The 20,369-nt window shown below is 43.3% G+C and overlaps 1 protein-coding gene across 1 annotated transcript in view; it reads right to left on the bottom strand.

Moving 5' to 3' along the window:
* KIAA1210 (KIAA1210 ortholog) overlaps nucleotides 1–18,448 on the bottom strand; it is a 30,668-nt gene extending 12,220 nt beyond the window's left edge. Inside the window, exons 1-4 of the mRNA XM_033138272.1 lie at nucleotides 18,163–18,448; nucleotides 13,120–13,164; nucleotides 3,387–3,463; nucleotides 1,561–1,732 (exon numbers count right to left, since the gene is read on the bottom strand). Coding sequence (XP_032994163.1) covers nucleotides 1,561–1,732; nucleotides 3,387–3,463; nucleotides 13,120–13,164; nucleotides 18,163–18,197 — 329 coding nt within the window. The 5' untranslated portion in view covers nucleotides 18,198–18,448. The remainder of the gene's footprint in view (nucleotides 1–1,560; nucleotides 1,733–3,386; nucleotides 3,464–13,119; nucleotides 13,165–18,162) is intronic.
* Nucleotides 18,449–20,369: the final 1,921 nt, after the last annotated feature.

Raw genomic sequence — 20,369 nt, 5'->3', positions numbered from 1 at the left:
AGAATGTGAGCCGCTTTGAGACTCCTTCGAGTAGTGATAAAGTAGGAAATCAAATCCAAAAACTTCTTCTTCCAGCTTTCCCAACCTGGTGCCCCTGATATTGCTGAACTACATCACCCATCATGCCTGACCACTGCTCCTACTTGTTGGGGCCAATGGGGTTTGGTGTCCAACAGCATCCAGAGGGCACCTGGTTGGGTGAGTGTGCCGCCAATACTTTATTTATTATAACTCTTATTTTATATATACTTAAGAAAACTTACTTGCTGTGCTTCTACAAGTAGCAGCCAAGGTGGTTCAACCATAAAAACCACAGTAACATATAAAGCAGGGCAGGACCCTTAGTTTAGTGCCTATAGAAGATCCAGTTAAATAATCAGAGGCTGTGAAAGTCCTCTGTAGGGGACCCTGGAGAACAGCCATTGCTGGGCTAGAAAGACCAGTGGTTTGACTCCATGGCAGTGGTTTCTGGTGCCCATTGGGAGGGTTGGGGCAGAAGGCAGAAAGCCCAACAGTAAGCCAGAGCCAATGACAGGCTCAGCCAACTCATCCTGGTTTTGTTCCTGCCCTCCTACCTGTTGAATTCTGCAAGGGCAGCATTGAGACTAAGGAGGAGGAGGAAGCTGACACACAGTGCCATCTAGTGTGTTGCTTGTAAGTAAGAAGGCAGGAAGGTGGGGTCAGAGTGAGGTTGGTGAAGCAGTGCACCATTCATCCTAATGGAGTAGTTTCCACTGCTCAGAGGAGTAGGCCTCCTTGGAATGTGGTGGACTCTCCTTTGTTAGAGGTTTTTAAGAGCAGAGGCTAGAGAGAAGCAAATAAGCACGTAAGAAGATCTCTGCTGAGTCAGAGCTTTCTTGTCCAGCATTCTGCTCTCACACTGGCCTGCCAGACTGTCCTGCATTGGCAAGAGGGTCAGGACTAGAGGACCATTCCAACTCCGTGTTTCCTGTGTTCACTACTGCATACAACAATATACAATACAAAGCAGCCTTGGGGACTTTGTTCTTCATGGAAATGTGGTGTAAAATAATACCTTATATTAGTCAATAATACTGTGCACATCTGCACTCTGTATTTTGGACTGCTGCAAGTTCAAGATTTGGCTATAGAGATCTTTTTTTTTTAGTTGCAGAGTGTTGCCACTGCCTGCATATTGGAGGTGGAGGGATAAGGTCACGTTCCTCCCACAATCGAGATATGAAATAGCTGCTCAGGCCATGATAGCAATAATATTTCAGGTACTATATGATAATAAAATATTGACGAACCCACTTGCAGCATCCATGCTAATTGGTGCTGTCTGGGTGGATTTTAGACAACAGGCGGTCAAATCCCATCTCTCAGCGCTTCTGCGAGCTAAAACAGTCCAGAGGGGTTTTTTTTTTTTTACTGCACTAGCTGTTTTGAGGCACGCTGCAAATGGGAAAGAGGAAATTCCTGGCATTCCAGCTGCAGCGCTGGGATTTGTTTGTGCACCAGCATGAATGAAACGTGTAGCTTGTTGTGGGACAATTCTTGCTTTTAACCTGTTGCTGCAAGACGGTTGCACTACCTTACCCAGGCTCTATTGGCAAATGGAGTATGCAGGAATCAAGGTTTCGGATCCTGACATCACTACTGGATTGACTTGGCTTCAGCTTTATTTCTCCCAGGGAGGACGGCTGCTCCTTGTTTTTCTTCTTCTTGGAGAAGAAGTCCTTAAAAGTCTGAAACTTTGATTTCTTCTTCTCTGCACAATGGGTGGGGCAATGAGGGAAGAAAATTAAAAAGTGTTGCGTCAAAGCAGTTGGCACGAAGGTGGGAAAACTCTCTGGCGTTATAATGACACTGAGAAAATGGAAGACGGAACAGTATGTCCAACCAATGGCTGCCTGCTGTATTGTATTTTATTACTTCATTCTTATTATACTACATTGGTTTGAAATATTGTTTGTTTATAAATGGCACTTTTGTAAGAAATATAGCAAGGCAGCGTACAGCTTAAAGACCCAACACTATAATACCCACAGCAATTAAAACAGGTGTTGGGGACCTTTGGCACTCCAGATGTAGCTGAACTACAGCTTCCCTGGCCACTAGCAATGTTTCGTGGTGCTGATAAGAGCTGTAGGTTTATTTACTTTGATTTTATTTGTTTGATTGCTGATAGCAGCCCTGGAGGAAATAATAATAATGCGATGGGAAAGCCATTTATAGCCCTCCACTCCAGCTGAAGATTTCAAGAACAATGCACAAGATTATGCTAAAACACCACATATTAACATTACACAAAACTGGTTCAGCTGTTTCCTTAATTAGCAGTGGTGGCTTTTTGAAAGCTGGTGGCCTGCTAGATAGCAAAAGTTGTGATTTTTTTTTCCAATCGGCAGCTAATATGGATCTGTCTGATATTGGAGAAAACTTATGCTCCTTCACATGCCTGGAAAACACTGGGCTGCTCCTCTCCCAATTAACTCATACATTTGTTAAATGTGTAGATTATTACACATAATTCCATGCCGCCGCTGCCCCATCCTTTGCCTCTAAGATGAGAAATCTTCCCAGCTGCATTGCGTGTATCTTGGATGCAAAGAAGTCATGAGATGACCAGAACCTGTCTTGACACATATTCTATTATTTGACTAAACAGGGGCACCCGGCATTTTAAAAATCCACACAGCTGGTGGGTTCCTTCGAAAACAAAAGCATCACTTCAACGGGAATTCATCTCCTCCCCTCCCTGCCAGCTAATCATTTTGTCAGCAATGTTTTCTCTCCGCCTCGTGCCAGCATGCATGGCAGGGGCAAGATGGTGCCACCATCAGCTGCAGAGTGGCTGGCACAGTAACTGCTTTGTGGAGTGAACAATGACTCCAGGCTGCTACCTGCCCTCTTTCTCTCCGCCTTGCTCTGTGGGAGAGAGATGTCAGCCACAGCCAACATACTTAACATGACTTAAGCCACATAGTTTGATGCAGATAGCAATTAGGCATCTTGATCTAAGAGACAGGGAAACTGGCAAAGCAGTAGACTTTGCAGGGTCCGCTTTTGTTCATTGCTGAACATGTTTGTGTTTTGGAGCTGCCACGAATTCAAACAACATTTTAATCAACAGAGGATCCTCCTTTATACCAAGTCAGACCACTGGCTCATCTACCTCAGTCTTGCCTGCACTGACTGGCAGCTGCTGTCCAGAGTTTTAGACATTTGAGTCTCTCTCAGCCCTAGCTGAGACCTTCTGCAAACAAAGCAGAAGCTCTAACATTTAACCACGGCCCTTCCCCCCAAAAAATCCTCATTTCTGTTTCATAACATACGATTGCCTTATACAGAGGTCTCTTCTGCACTACAGTCATACCTTGGTTGTCGAACGGAATCCCGAACAGTGCAATATATTTACTTACTTGAACATTCTTCCTCTGTCTCTTCAACCTCAAATGGCTCTATCTCATACACCGATCCAGTCGCCATGACACAGTCTCTGAAATTTCCAAGGATAAAACGAATTATTAATTTAGATGTGAACACACTCTGAAGTACTCATGATAGACTGGGATATAATTTCATGCCCAGCAAAGAAGGAAAACGTTGTCTCTGATGCAGTCCTACAGAACCACTCTGTGCATACCAAACTTGGGGGGTGGGGGCGTATTTCACAGATATGTTTGCACATGAGCTAAACGGTCTTTCCCTCACTTTTCAATAACACCCCATTCTCCAGCCAAAAACAACAAACATTCTCAAGAGGACACATACCACTTTTCAGGAAGTTGGGATCAACGTTCGCATTAAGAGGGGGAGGAAACAGTAAATGCTTAGAAATGTTTAATTTTTTTCTTTCCCGTGGGCAAAAAAATCTCACAGATCTGACTCTACAGCCGTTTTTTAGACTACTAAAAAAATAAAATAAACCCCACCTCTATGCCAAGTGGTTAAAGGATCTACATAATGGAGAATATGAGCTATCACTCAATATATGGCAACATAGCGGCATCAGCAGAAAACAGCAGATGTGAAGACAGAGCATGAGAATCAACAATATGCAGATAAGAAGCCAGGTCATTTAGAAATAAATTAAAAAGAAGTCTAACACCCCTCGGAGCAGGGACTAAAATAGGAACTTATCCTTGCTGTCCGCATCTGATTTGGCTGCACATTTAGAAGTATTTGTTTTCCATTGTTGTGACACATTTTCTGTTTCTGTACAAAATTTTATTGGTCTGTGACTGTATAATAAACAATTCTTCTTCTTCAAAGTGGAGAGTTTTCTGGCTAACCTAACTACTGGGTTCATTAAAGGGCTAGGCTCAAGTCCCGCCAGATGATCGCAGTGGAAGCTGGGGGCAGATCTGATCCAATGGCACGGGGGAATGAAAAGACAGATGATATAGCCACAGAGCTCCCTCATGTAACTATCTTTCTAAACTGATGTGCTTTATTATAGGGTCGGTCAGTTTGGGGCTGCAAAAATCCCAGTTCAGCAGCGCAACCACCGGACTGTCCTTCCATCATGCCCACATACCAGAGAAGTCAGAAGGGTTGCAGTCTTGCTTAGCTTGCAAAACACTCTCCTCCGCAACCCACCATCTGCTTCCTTTCTTGCATTTCTATGCAGTTGACGGCAGAGCTCCAGACAGGCTTCAGCCCTGATAACAAGGTTCAGTGCTGCATCCTGGACAGCCCCTGCCTTTTCCTCATTCTCCTGAATTCTGCCTGATATCACTGGCGAGCTAGCAAGTTTGTTTGTGGATCCTAATTTTATTCCAGGAATAGAGAATCTTTAAATGTTGTGGGCATGCTCATGTAAAGAAGTAAACAATGGGAGGGTGTGCCTTCTTTTAAGATGGTACCTAGCAGTTACAGTTTTTGAGATGCAGCTAACTAAGTTTTACTTGAAGTTAGTGGACCTAAGCCGTGCCCGTCAATAGGTCTACAGTAAGGAGGACAAACACTTGATACAACCCTTTATATAAGTATTGTATTAAAAAATAATGAACTTTTTGGAAATGTGCTGACTGATAATCCTGGGTGCTTTTTTAATCAGTTAAAAGGTTTTAGAATCAATTAATATAACCGATTAATCAGATACAGGTTGCAAACCATGTGTACACTTTCAAGCATATATTTACAATCAAAGGGCCAGAAAGTTGCTTGAAAAATTTTGTGTATGTAAAGAGGACAGCTGAAGAAGTTCAATTCTGCACTTATTCTGACACCCTAGAAAGGAGTCAGAGATTCTGTCCCCCCCCCTCCCCCAGATATTGCTGGACTCCAAACCCCATCATCCGTGGCCATTGGCCGTTTTAGCCGGGGCTGATGGGAGTTGTAGTCCAAAAATCTGGTGGCACACAGCTTCCCCAGTGTCTCGTCGTCGTCCCCCGCCCCACGTTCTCATGTAACTAAAGAATACACACATCCCAGGCTATAGGTCACATTCAGGGCTGAGGTACGGTAGGTCCTAAGATGCCAAGCTCTCTCTTAAGTATCACAAATATAATAAGATAATAATAGCATTAAGAAAGTCGAGTTTAGCAGCCAAGTGACATTCAATATTAATGAAAACATTCTGTTAAGATCATTAGAAGGTCATGTTGGCTTTTTTGCAAATATCAATGGACATCACACTCAAATGAGCTCTCTGGGTGCACCACAAAGGCCCATACAATTCCTATAAAAAGGAATTTGATTAAATACAATTACACATTAATGTTGTTGTTGTTGTTGTAGTAGTAGTAGTAGTACATCTGTATGGAGAAGTGTGTGTGATTTTCTCGCCATTCACATTGAACAGGCCTTTACTGCAGTGCCTTATATTGCTGGAGAGAGTTTTGTGTGTGTGTTCATGTACAAGTAAAACAAAATCTAATAGAAAACAGCTGGTTTCGTGGGTTTCCCCCTTTAAAAAAATGTAACAGGAGGAAATGCTTTTCATACAATTACACAGGCTTAGCTGGGGAAGCCAAAGGGAATGAAAGACATGGCAAGTCTCTTTGGTGAAAGAAACTAAAATAAATGGTTTGGTGCGTAGCAGTCAAGCCAAGGGAACAAACGCCTCTTTGAGCCACAGATCTTGAATTTCATGCTGCCTCAATTTCTCCACACCTATACGGCACCGCCGCTGTAATAGAAATCACCCGAAACAGGCATTCAAGCCAAGCCAAATGTCATAAACAAATATACATCCTAAAGAGACGCAGTTGGGCTCCTGTCACTTGGTCACTCTGAACTTCTGGTGAGTTCACACAATCTGGGCACCGTGGGTAACCCAGAATGCTTAATCAATCAATCAATCAATCAATTTATTTATTGCATTAGCCCTATGGCCATAGCACGTAGTAAAAGACCAGGCAGTAGCCTGACACGATTATACAGAGAATACAACAGTTAAAAGAATGCTTAATGTGGCTGGGGATGAAGGAGTCACTCAGAGCATCTCCACTAGCTATTCCACATGCACAGTGGTATCTCCCAATCAGAAGAAACCTGTTTTGTCTCCAGAAGGAATCCAGTGTCTGGGCAGGGAGGAGAAAGAAGGCCCATTGCCCTATACCTTCCCTGCTGCAGCACATCCATCCTCCAAACTAGGGTTGGTGAGCCTGTAGTTGTCCAAATGTTGCTGAACTACAACTTCCAACATCCCTGACAAAATCACCATGCTGACTGTGGTAGATGGGCGTTGGAAGTCCACATACTTCTGGAATGCTGCAGGATCACCATTGCACAGGTAAGAAGCTAGATGAAAACCACACTCCACACACTACGTGTCAGCACACTGATGTATGCTATCAGCCACACACACCTATGCCCAGCTCTGATGTGCTAGGCTGAGGACACCTTTAGTTCCCTTGTCCAAGGAGTTAGGGAAACTCAGGCAAAGAGGGGCAAATGATACCCTCAATATCACTCTATACGTCCCTCCCCAAGCCACACCCCTCATTGGCCTGCCCTCCTCAAATGTGTCTTTCCCTGACTGGAATGTGTCCTGAAAGCCAGATTATGCCAAGCAGGAGATAATCAGAGCATGCACCACTCTGGCAAGACAGTGCACAGGCAGGTAAGGTCTCAGCCATTGTACCAGGTGGAACAAGAAGACAGAATTGACCTGTACCTCCATGGACAGCTATGAGTCCAAAATGACCCTCAGGCTGTGCACCTGGTCCTTCAGGGGCACAGCTACCCCATCAGGACCTGGGAGCCCCCACCCCCTGTCCCCCAGAAACAGTACTTCTGTCTTGTCAGGATTCAACCTCAATCCGTTAACTGCCATCCATCCTCCAACAGCCTCCAGACACTCACACAGGACGTTCACTGCCTTCATCGGTTCTGTTTTAAAGGAGAGGTAGAGCTGGGTATCATCCGCATATTGATGAACATCCAGCCCAAAACCCCTGATGATCTCTCCCAGTGGCTTCATGTAGATGTTTAAATTCCCTCTCCCTTTTCCATGCAGCAAGATGGTTAACAACAATGGCTTTTTAAATAAAAAAAATGCACAGGCCTTTAGATTTGTAGAATGCCATATGTGATTTTCCTCTGGCTGCAGCTGTGTTTGGATTTAGTTGAGGTTTGTTGTATTAAGATGTGTTTGTTTTTTAAAGGATGGGTCCTTCAATTATAACCAGTGGATATGTCTATAACAGCCTCTATTTATTTTTGATTTAGCTGTTCCTGTTTTTCTCCCTGAAGAAGTGCTACACTATTTTAAGAGATTTTTCTACTTCATAAAAAAAACTCCTTTTTTAAAAACAGTATTTTGAAGTTCTTCTTGCTTCTCCATTGAGAAGCGGGTCCCATGCACTAACATCCAGTTCTACCACCCAATATATATATTTTATTGCACCACAGCAGAGGAAATCTATGGTATAGCTTCTGCTTTTACATGCAGGAGATTCCTGGTTCAATTCCCAGTATTTCCAGGTTGGGCTGGGAAAGACCCCCTACCCAAAATCCTAGAGAGCCACTGCTAGTCAGTACAGACAATATTCAGCTAGAGGGACCAGTGCTCTGACTCTGTATAAGGTAAATTATCTATGTTCCTGCCGCTTTATTGCCTTATCGGTTCAGGAATTTACCTGAGACACGCCACCCACCCATTGCTCCCCTGTACAAAAGCCACATTGGAGTTTCTTTCTTTAACAAAAAAAAAAGAAAAGAAACTGAAAATCAGCATAGTTCTGCCCCGTCTCCCAACAGCTTTTCTCTCCCACCTCTAGTCATTACAAAGAAGTTATGGCACTGTATTTCTGGTGTTAGGTCAGAGCTTAAGTCTAAAAATGCTTGGTGTTTTTTTCTTTTCTTTTTAAAATACCAGGAAAGTCTCTGAGGTTCTAAGAAAAAGAGCAAATTATGCTTCAATTGGTAGGTTAATTTTTTTTTAGCTCCAATGGGGAACAGGAAGCAGTTTAAACAAAATTGAATTCCCCTTCCATCCCTCCATCCCTTGCTGGCAGACTTGATTTCAACTGTATTCAATGCAGATGTTTCATGGTCAAGGAATTCCAATAGGGAAGGGCACACTTTTGGCATGCATTCCTGGAGGGACACTTGCCATAAACATTTAATCTCCGAGCCAAAACAAAAACTCACTTCCCCCACCCCTGGAAAAAAAAACCCCAGCTCCCCATCCTTAAGCCTCTAGATTGTAAATGAAAGGCAGGCATTGTGGTTTCAGTTCTTGCATTGCCAACAAGCTCTCTTCAGTCAACTTACCGGGGGCTGGGGGGGGGGGACCCAGTTGCAAAGTAAGCTGCACACATATTCATGGGAGAGGGAGGCATTTACGGTAGTGCATGCTTATGCGCTGCTTTTAATAGCCACTCCTTACCCCTGGGAGGATGCATAGGCAGCACACAGGAAGATGCCTCATGCCAACTTTCCTCAACCTGGTAATCACCACATGTTTTTTGACCTCAATACCCATCTGCGCCAGCTAGCACAGCCAATGGTCAGGAACAATGAGAGTTGTCATTCAGGAACATCTGGAAATCCCCAGGTTGAGGAAGGCCATGCTGAGCTAGACCACTAGTCCGCAACAGCAGCCCAGTGTGGTCTATTCTGACTGGTAGTGGATCACTAAGTGAAGGCTTTCCTGATATCTCCTACCCAATCCAGGTACCGTATATACTTGAGTATAAGCCTAGTTTTTCAGCACACTTTTTGTGCTTTAAAAGCTGCCCTCGGCTTATACTCAAGTCAACCATTCCTTAAGACGTGTACAAGAACGGCGGTTCTTTACTCTCCCCAGGCAGCTTGTTCCATTCCTGAACTGCTCACATAAATGCAAACTTTAGACCCCAGAAGGCAGAAAGCCTATCAGTTAAGGAAGTATTAAAACCCCACAGGTGCTCACTTTCCCTGGCTCCTGCTTAAACAGGACAGGATCCCAGCCTTCTCTGTATAACACAAAGGAACATTGCGCTGTGGGTTAAACCACAGAGCCCTAGGGCTTGCTGATCAGAAGAATGGCGGTTCGAAACCCTGCGACGGGGTGAGCTCCACAGCAGCAAAGGATGAAGAGGAAGGAGCAGCCCAAAGGGCTGCTTTGGGCTGCTCGTTCCTCCTCTGCCACAGTGGCAAAGGTGAACCGGCTTATACTTGAGTCAATAAGCTTTCCCACATTTTTGTAGTGAAATTAGGTGCCTCGGCTTATATTTGGGTCAACTTATACTCGAGTATATACGGGTAACTGGAATTGAACAGGAGAGCTTCTACATCAAGCCAGTGGGCCACGTTTCCCCCGTGTTTGCTTAGACCAAAGACAGTACAGTGGTACCTTGGTTCTCAAACTTAATCCATTCTCGAAGTCTGTTCCAAAAACAAAGCGTTCCAAAATCAAGGTGCGCTTTCCCATGGAAAGCAATGCAAAACGGATTAATCCATTCCAGACTTTTAAAAACGACCCCTAAAACAGCAATTTAACATGAATTTTACTATCTAACGAGACCATTGATCCATAAAACGAAAGCAATAATCAATATACTGTACTATAAAATAAATAAGACGGTATTGTAGATGATAAAAATTAACCGAAAAATGTCTCAAAATCAGAAACGCAAATTAACCAGCAAAAACAAAAGCGCCAGAGTTAATCCATTCCGGAAGTCCATTTGACTTCTGAAATGTTCGAAAACCAAGGCACAGCTTCTGATTGGTGCAGGCGCCCCCCCCCCCTCCAAAAAAGAGCAGACAAACGCATCGGCCGTTTGGCTTCCGAAAAACATTTGAATACCGAACACTTTAGGGTTTTCAGCGTTTGGGAACCAAGGTGTTTGAGTACCAATGTACCACTGTGTTGCCTGCCTTTCTTGTCTGGGAAAAAAATTACCATGTTCTGCAGGGTAACACAGGACAGTAATATTTACTTACTTATTTACTTTAAATGTTTTGACATCACTACTGATTTTTTTAAAAAACAAAAATACAGTGCCATAGAATTAAAACCTTAATAAAAAGTTAGAACCATGTATCAGCTGTTACAGGGAGACCTATTCTTAATTGCCAGCATAAGCCTGACTGAACAGAAAAGTTGTCAGCAGGCGTTTGAAAGCTGGCACAGAAGGCGCAGAGAGATTACTGGCAGAGAGATTTGCCAATAACGGGCCCATGGCACTAAAGCCTCAGCTTCTTGTTCTTGTCAAATGAGCCTCACCAGCTTGGGGAGTGACCAGCAACACTCTTGCCATTGATCTCAGTGATTGAACTGGGATTATACTTATTTATTTATTAAACACCCTTTGCACCCCAAGGTCCCAGGGCAGGTTACAAAATTAAAACACATCATTCAAAAAAAAAAAAAAAAAACCACAACAGCTTAATACAACATACAACCATAAAAATAAGGTGGGCCCTAAGAATATACACCTCAAGTATCACAAGCTAGGATACAGAGATTTGTCTTCAGCATCCTGCAGAAGCTGTATAATGAAGGTGTCAGATGTGGAGGAAGTCCCACAACTTAGGGGCCACCACAGAGAATGCCCACCTACCTGTCACCACAGGGTTGGCAGTTCAGCTCCCACCCACCCTGACCCTGACCCAGACACGCAATGTCCATGACCTACCTTAGGAACACAGACAAGCAGCAGAGGACTGCGTCAGGGGAACATCCACAAGGAGAGATTTACAAAAATAAGAAACGGACATGACTCACACCCCAGCTCTCATCTGGGCCAAAAAAACCTCCACATTCCCTTCTGCCTCACACCTCGGAAGGGCCACAGTTCTGTGCACTCCAGGAATATGAGACCACTTCCACCACTCCAGACCACATCCAGCCTCTCACCCAATAAATGACAAGTGTTTCCCAAACTTGGGTCTCCAGCTGTTTTGGGACTACAACTCCCACCAGTCCTAGCTAGTAGGACCAGTAGCCATGGATTATGAGAACTGTAGTACAAAAACAGCAGGAAACCCAAATTTGGGAAACCCTGGTCTAGAGGAAAACATAAACCTTCCAGAGAAATGGACACCACACACGAAACCATGCCCAATGAAACAATAAAGGGAGTGGCCCAAAGAGGCAACCCCTTTTCAGGTGGGCTGGTTTGGGGAGAGTCCTAAACAGCTGCAGCTAATCAGACTAACGGTCTGTGGGCTCAGTAGGGTCTAGCCCTATTGAAAATAAACTCCCACCAACAAAAGACTCTCACGGGCAGCTGCTTTTTACAAGGTAGATAGGTGGCTTGAGGTTAGCCAGTTCTTCTTCTACTTCTTCCTCTTCCTATTATTATTATTATCATCATTACAAACTTTACTGAAATGTTTTGAAACAATTACCAAGCATAAAGTGTTGTCTTCTAGAACAAGTAAATGTACAGATGTTAAGCCTTGCATGCAGTCATCCACATGGCATCAAAACAGACAGAAAGCAGATTAAGCTCACACCCACAGGATATACTATCTAGAGCATTAAGATAATTTCTCATACTGGCTGGTGTCTGAGATGTAAGGGGGAGTTACTGCACTATTGTTAATAAAGCATATAGTTGAGTCCCATTGCCTCTCCCTGCGCTGCCTCTTCCAGCCAGCTGCCTTCTCTCCCTCTTTCTGTCCTTCTGCTGCTAGATATATGTTTATGCTTTGTACCATATTAATGTAAGGTAGCTCTGTATTTGTGTAAGATTTGTCGCTTAAGTGGTCTATTCTTGCCTTAAGTTTTCTGCACATTGCACACAGTGTGTGTGTGTGTGTGTGTGTGTGTGTGTGTTCTAGAAAAGGTGTAAATAAATAAATAAAAGTAAGTATCAATAGTTTGATCACCACATTTTGCACCAGCTGGACCTCCCGAATGAGGCCCAAGGGCAGCCCTACATATACAGTGCATTGCAGTAATCTAGCCTTGAGGTTGCCAATGCATGAACTCCAATTATAATAATGACCACCTCCATATTTGATAACTGATGCAACAAAAATTATGTGACTGGATTTCCCTGACCATACTGCGGTATATGAAGGTCTTCTGATGTTCTCACTTTGCACTAGCAATAGGACGGCGCTGCCGGTTTGAGATAAGAGGAAAAGGATTGAGGCATAGGAGAGGAGAACTACATATACCGGTAATTTACGGCACATTGTTAGGGGTGTCCAATCTCAAGTCTGCCCAAAGGTTTGCATGCCAAATATTTTGTGTAAATTCTGACATGCTAGAATATAAGAAGCAGCTGTGGTTCTAGACCCATCTTACCCAATATCCTATTTTAACAGTGGCCAACAAGAAGTCTATGGGAAGCACACAAGCAGGACCTGAGTGCAATAGAACTCTCCCTGCCACTGGAGGCAGAACATAGTCCTCAGGGTTAGTAGTCATTGATAACCTACTTCTCTAAGAAACAGCAAAGCTTGAGAAGCAAAATTACGCCAGTTTTGCAAACAACACAGATTTAATTTGCACTCTGAGCTCCAGAAAGGCAGACGATATGAAGAAAAGAAAAGAGAGAGAAAAAAGAAATAAGTACAGCAGAGTTTTTTTTGTTGGCATAGGCAAGATTCAGAGTTATACAGCACCCCTCACCATGCAGAAGGAAGATGTTCTGTGAAAATGAGTACAACACAGCTCTAAAGAGAGTGAGAGAGTGTGTGTCCACGCGCGCGCACACACACTACAACACCAGAGTGGTCAAATTAAAAATTTCATCTTACCTATTTCGGTATCCTGAATGAGATCTCACAGACCACCGACCACACCTAGGGATGCGGGAGGGGCGCAGATATTCAATTTGGATTGCAATTTAATGTGAACCAGATTCACACTTACCAAAACAATACACAAACCATATTATTATTATTATTATTATTATTATTATTATTATTATTATTATCATCATCATCATCATCATCATCATCTTATTTGTACCCCACCCATCTGACTGGCTTGCCCCAGCCACTCTGGGCAGCAACAAATATAAAAGCCCAATAAAACATCAAACATGAAAAACCTCCCTATAGTCTCCAGGTGTCTTCCAAAAGTTGTATAGTTATTTACAACACAACTATCCTTTAAAATTTGCATTTCTCTGAATTTTGTGGTGTAGTTCTCCAACAAACAAACAAAAACCCAATTTGTGCAATAATGTGTATATTAGGGGAAGTGTGCATAAAAAAGCATATATCAATGATAAGACACACACAAATGCATTTATGTTAGGGGAAATCGCTTTGCAAAAATGTGTTACATTAGGGAAAACTGCATACAACAATGTGTATATTAGAACCAATGCTCATGAAAACACTGACAAATTTTCATGAGGACTACTGAAGTGGAAATGCGACAAACTGAACTTAATATGGGGAAAATGATAAATTATGAGAAACTGAAATTGGCAGATTCATCTATTCCTAATTACAACTAGGCTTCCCTGGTCATAACCAAGAGATGGGCTGCATTCAGAAGCCATAATAAACCATATTATTGCCATGGTTTAGAGCAGTGATGGTGAACGTTTTAGAGACCGAGTGCCCAAACTGCAACCCAAAACCTACTTATCGCAAAGTGCCAACATGGCAATTTAACCTGTATATCTCTTCCCCCCCCCCCCTCTGTGTTACACATTTCTTCTTTATGACTGCTGTTGTAATAAATAATCGTTCATAAAAGTTATTGCATTACTTTCTTCATTAAATTATCTTTCCATTGGTATATAATTTTATGGTATAACTCAGTACTTTTTTCCTTTAAAAAAAAATGTTTAGGGGTACTCTCTTTTTGACTCATGAAAATCACCACCATAAATACAATTCAAATTGGGGAAAATAAATACAGTGAATTTCTTCACCCGTTAAATTCACAAAATGTTTAGGGGTATGCATCCCCCTGTGTCCCTATTGGGGGGGGGGGAAGCACTGGTATTACTCCAAAACAAAGTGGTGTTATGAGCCATCAAACCTTGGAAATACATTTTTTCCAGAAGGTTCCACAATTTTGGCCACTAGCGTACACTGGAGGGCTGTACTAAGAGCCACCCTCTCCCGATTTTTAATATGAGATAGTAACGATTGCGTGCGCACATACAAATAAATATAAATTAATAAATAAAGCCAGCCAGATAGGCAGGGTATTAATTATTATTATTATTATTATTATTAGCCGTTTCTTTGCAGCCTCCACGAATTTTCTCTGTTGGCTTCCGCGGGAAACCCCAGCAAACATGTAAACCCAGCAGCCCTGTCTTAGGTTGCCATCTTTATATGCTTACTGACTTGGGAGTTAAGCCCTGCTGAACTCAGGGTGGCTTACTCCCAAGTAGAGATTTAATTTTTCCAGAAATTTTGAAGCCATGAGGGAAAAGCGTTTCCCCCTCTGTTTCCCCCCCCCCCCCCGGAAAAAAACGGAAAAATTGGAAAAACATTCAGTGTGGAGTAGTTTTACAAATTGCGTGAAACACAGTGTAGATAAAAGTATTATGCTTGCAATAAAACAGGTAGCCACCCCCTTTCCCTCAAAAGCAACAACAACAAAAAGCAAGAAACCATCAACATAAAAAAAATAATCGGATTTGCCACCAACAGCAAATAAAGTTAAGGTCCACCAAGGCCTACCCTGTGAGGAGTGTTTTTAAAAACACAAAAACAGAAGACACAACATATACATGCAGTTTATTCTATCTCATTTTCTAAACTACTTCTATCATTTTCCATTTCTTCTTGCTCTTCCTCTTTATTGTTTTTCTCATGGACTTCTTAAAAATGGCTTTGGGGGAAAAAACAAGGGGGATGGACCTGTCCCCCCCCCCAATTTTTCCGATTCCCCCCCCCCCCAGGCCTTTCTATCTCTACTTGAGGACAGCCAGGGCAAAAATTTTGCATGCCAGGCCCAGAAGTAACCAACATCCAGTTACCGAACAGTATGTTGCACTAAGGCTCAAACTCTGTTTGAAAGGAAAAGGAGTGTGTGTGTGTTTTTAATTGAATTTGTTATTACATATTATAAATCACATGATGGTAAGAGAGCTTTCGAAACAGTTTACAAAAATATACAACAGAATATTAAAATGATTGATAAAACACAGTTAAAAGCAGGTATTTAAGAATATTCAAAAGTGATTAAATTCAACAGTGGTTAAAAGGAAATAAATCGCACGCAGCTTCTATGTGTTCAGAGGGGCTGGGCCTAACGAAAATGTTTTGAGCAGTTGCTGGAAAGGGTACAGTGAGAGCACCTGCCTGGTGTCAGTCGGCAGGGTGCTCCAAAGTGGGGGTGCTGGAAGGCCTGGGGGGAAATGGAAAAACTGGGGGGGGGGGAGGGAACAGATTTTTCAGGAAAAAAACAGCTTTGGGGAAAAATGGGGGGGACCCTGGTTTCCCCCCCAATTTTCCATGTTTTTTTCCCCCCAGGCCTTCCCATCTCTACTCCCGAGTAGGAAACACAGAGTGGTGGGAGGCCCTGGCGCATCAAAAGTCAATGCCTGCTCAGCCCCTCACTCACTCGCCAGGCCCTGGTGCCTCAGGCTTTGGACAGCGCGTGAGACCCCTTCTCTCCTCCTCCTCCCTCACCCCCAGCTGGGAAGCTACAGCCCTGCTAGGGCGACGGCGCATGTGCCCACAGAGAGGGCTCTGAGTGCCCTCTCTGGCACACGTGCCATAGGTTTGCCACCACTGGTTTCAAGTGACCAGAAGGCGTCTAGGTGAGCCTTGCATGTCCCCTTCTTTCATTATCCTCCTTTAGCGCAGCTGAAAAGGAAGACATCAGAAGCTTTAAATACCATTTCTGATCAGCTGCAATTTAGTGTTGCATACAGATCTGACAAACTGTAGTTCACCTTAAGCACGCACGCTGCCTTGCCCCTGTGATTGAGGGGGCTGGGGCCATGTGATGTCAGCACACTGTGCATGCACACTGAGGGGCATGCACACATGACGTCAGCGCGCCCCACAGCATGCTCTCACCACATGCACACACCGTGGGGCAAGTCACTTGCACATGCCACAGGGTTTGCTGACATGTTGTGTGCACACCCCACAGCTTGCACATGTGGCACCCTGGGGCATGTGCACACAACCGCCAAGGAATTTTGAGGGGGCCTAGGCCCCTCCTTGAAAATTTTGGGGGGTCTTTGCCACCCCGATGGCGCACCTAATCTTAACCTTGGTTTGCTGAAAAAAGCCAGCTTTGTAACTCATGGTTTGAAAGGGAGTGAAGGTTTGCCAACCTCTCACAGCCATGCAGGCCAACCTCCTGTCCATCAAACTCTCTTCCACAGTGCTTCCCATGTTCCCAACAGCCAACTGGAGTTGGACTCTTGGGCACCACAGCAAAAGGCGCTTTGCAGGCCCTCTGCTCAGCAACGCGCCATGTATAGGACTGGCAAAGCTGCTTTCTGTAGGATGTAAAGCAACTCCTGCTGGGTCACACCAAAACTCCATGTATCCTATTCTCAGAGATGTCCATGGGAAATCCTCAAGGAAGATATGAATGCAACAGCACTCTCCAAACTTGCAATTCCCAGAAGCTGGTACACTTCTTCTGATACTACACTGGAAGTAGTAAACATTTTTAAATGACTAATTTCAGTGATGGACAAGTATATATTAAAATTAATGGACCATAACTTTTTTTAAAAAAAAAAGAACACAGACATAACCCTGCTTTGTTCCATTCTTTTTCCCTTTTGCAATTTGCTGCATGAATTCCAGCCACAGAGCAATTAATCAAAACAAATAAGAACCTATTTACCAGTATTTTAAAACTGCAAAAATGTTGCTTTATAATATCACACTAATTTCCATTTTTTAAAAAAAAAAAAAAACCCTTCATTTTTTTCTGCAACAGTCTTATCTTCAATTCCATTTATTGTTTTAAATCCAACTGGTTTCCAAGAACTTGACACACTGACATATTTTCCTGGTTTCTATATACAACTTCACAAACAACTTAGCACACCTAAAAGCATCTTCTCTCTCTAACTAATAAAGCACATTAAAAAAATACTATAGAAACAATAAAAGTACATACTCTTTCATACTGGAAATCCCACTTTGCAATGTTAAAAACGTCTACTGAGAAGTAACAGGTAGGTAGCTGTGTTGGTCTGCCATAGTCGCATCAAACAAACAAACAAACAAATTCCTTCCAGTAGCACCTTGGAGACCTACTAAGTTTGTTACTGGTATGAGCTTTCGTGTGCATGCACACTTCTTCAGATACCAGATACATATCTGAATAAGTGTGCATGCACACAAAAGCTCATACCAATAACAAACTTAGTAGGTCTCTAAGGTGCTACTCAGAAATAAGTTCAATCTATTCAATGAGGCTTACTTCCAGGTAACTATGAATAGCATTGCAGTGATTCAGTTCATATTTACACAGAAGTATCTCCCAATATTTAGCACCACCCCAAGGTATGTTTGCAACCTTAATTAGCATTATCCATTTCTATATAAAAAGTTGCACTTTCAGGAAAACCAGATAATTCATTTGGTGCTTCATCCTTTGGATGTGAAAAAGAACGGTCTTTCTTAAACACCTAAGATCTGGACATTTACACAGAGCAATTTTTTTTTTAAAACCTACAGATTCTGCCTGCTAGCTTTCAACCTAAAACAATTGGTAAGCGGTCCCTGTTCTTACATACAATATCATACAATGATTAAAGGAAGAAAAAGAAGTGTTTGCAAAAGTCTCCACACTGTGAAGGAAATATGGGGGAAGGAGGTGTGAAGCGAAGAATAATTAAAGTCACTTACCTGTTAATGTTCAGACAACTGTAGAACCCTGCCATGATATCTCATACACAGTCAATGTGTGCATATATTTAATAACTCCTCACGTGCATATAGAGATGCTTCCTTCTATCAGAACTAAGCACTTAGCATCCGGCTTTCCTCACACCAACTCGCAAGCCAGCGTGCCTATAGATTACTAGCCAGATAAAGTTCCTGATCTGAGGCCCACAGGCTCTGCTGAACAGGATCCAAAGAAGGTTGTGCTTGTTCCATACATGGGTATGAATTGTTAACTCTCCCCTTTTCTGTCTCTCAAGCTTTACCAAACCACAGCATCTCCAGCCCTAAATACCATCTGTTTGTCTCTCCGCCTCTCTCCCCCACACACACATCGCTAATAAGGGACTCTGCCGACTATTAAAGAAGAACACACACTTGAAACACACAGTACGAAAAAGGATGGGACAACTAGCAAGCTGCAATCCTCTTAAGAAAAAGGAGCATTTGTTCGCAGAGGGTCCCAAATTCTATCCCAAGCAGCTCCAGGAAGGGGCAGGAAAGGCTGCAACCCTGGAGAACCACTGCCTGTCAGTGCAAATCCTTAGCTAAATGGACCAACAGCCCTGACTCAGTGCAAGGCAGCTTTCTATATGGCAAAAATGGGGAGCCTGTAGCACTGCCCCCCCCCATGCTTCTGGACTGCAAGTCCCATCAGCATTAGCCAGCAGAGCCAATGATCAGGGATAACGGGAGCTGCAACATCTGGAGGGGCGCTGGTTGCCTATCCCTGCTATTGGAGTGAAAATACGCTGTTGTGAAATGTTGGGGCACCCAAACGAAGCAGAGAAAAAAAGCAGTGTCAACAGGTTAATAGCAGCAATGGAGAAGTTGTTTCCTGTAGCCATTAGCCATCTAAATTATACAGCAAGGAACATCCTTTCTAGCATGCTGCACAGCCAGTTGTTGAGGAAAGTAATTTCTCTCAGCAATGCAACAGTGTAGCTTATTCCCTCCAGCTATTTTTTTTAAAAAATGAGATCCCCGTTATATTTTACTTGACAAGATTTATATATAGTCATACCTTGGAAGTCGAACAGGATATGTTCCAGAAGTCCGCTTGACTTCCAGAATGTTTGGAAATCAAAGTGCGGCTTCTGGTTGGCTGCAGGAAGCTCCTGCAGCCAATCAGAAGCTGCGGAAACCCCATCAGACATTCGGCTTCCAAAAACAGTTTGCAAAACAGAACAGACACTTCTGGGTTTGCGGCATTCGGGAGCCAAAACGTTCGAGAAATAAGCTGTTCGAAAACCAAGGTACAACTGTACCACCAAATTGACAAAAAACCTCTATATCAATAAATAAATTAAAGTAAAAAACACTGAAAATGAAGTCATTAAAACCAATCTTCGGCAAACTATTTTCCCTCCAGATGTTTTGGGTAACATCTACCCCGCATCAGCCCCAACAAGCACAGTTGCACTAGCTGGAGCTGATGAGAGTAAAGAATCCAGAACATCTAGGAGGAACTGGGTTGGCAAATGTTGATTAAAAACAACCAGTGAGGAAAGCACTGATATGGCTACTCTTCCATGCTTGACAGCACAATCCAGTGCATGTTTACTCAGAAGTTAGAGCCTGTGGATCAGACCCTTCTAGTCCAGGGTCTTGTTCTCGCAGTGGCCAACCAGATGCCTGTGGGGAACTGGCAACTGCAAGCAGGATTCAAGCCCAAGAGCCCTCTCCCCTCCTGTGGCTTCCTGCAACGGGTATTCAGAAGCACTGCTGTCTCCAGCCATGAAGGCAAGGCACAGCTCTTGTGGCTAATAGCCTTACCCTCCATGAATTTGTCCATTCCTCTTTTAAGGCCATCTCAATTGGCAACCGACTATCACTGCCTCCTGCAGGAGCAAGTTCCACAGTTTATGTGCTGTGTGCCCCTATCTGGACAGGGATAACCTAACTACTGTTGTCTATGCTTTGGTAACCTCTCGGTTAGATTACGGCAATGTGTTAGAGGTGAAGCTGCCTCTGAGGATGGTTTGGAAATTTCAGCTGGTGCAGAATTCAGCTGTCAGGTTGCTCATCGGAGCAAGACGTTTTGAGCATATTACACCATTCCTGGTCCAACTGCACTGGCTACCAATTAGTTTCCGGGCCAAATTCAAAGTGCTGGTTTTGACCTATAAAGCCTTAAATGGCCCAGGACCACAATAGCTCAAGGACCGCCT

Source organism: Lacerta agilis, chromosome Z (genome assembly GCF_009819535.1).
Source record: "Lacerta agilis isolate rLacAgi1 chromosome Z, rLacAgi1.pri, whole genome shotgun sequence".
Taxonomy (NCBI): Eukaryota; Metazoa; Chordata; class Lepidosauria; order Squamata; family Lacertidae; genus Lacerta; species Lacerta agilis.
The sequence above is the reverse complement of the archived record's forward strand: the minus strand, read 5'-3'. Positions and strand labels throughout refer to the sequence as shown.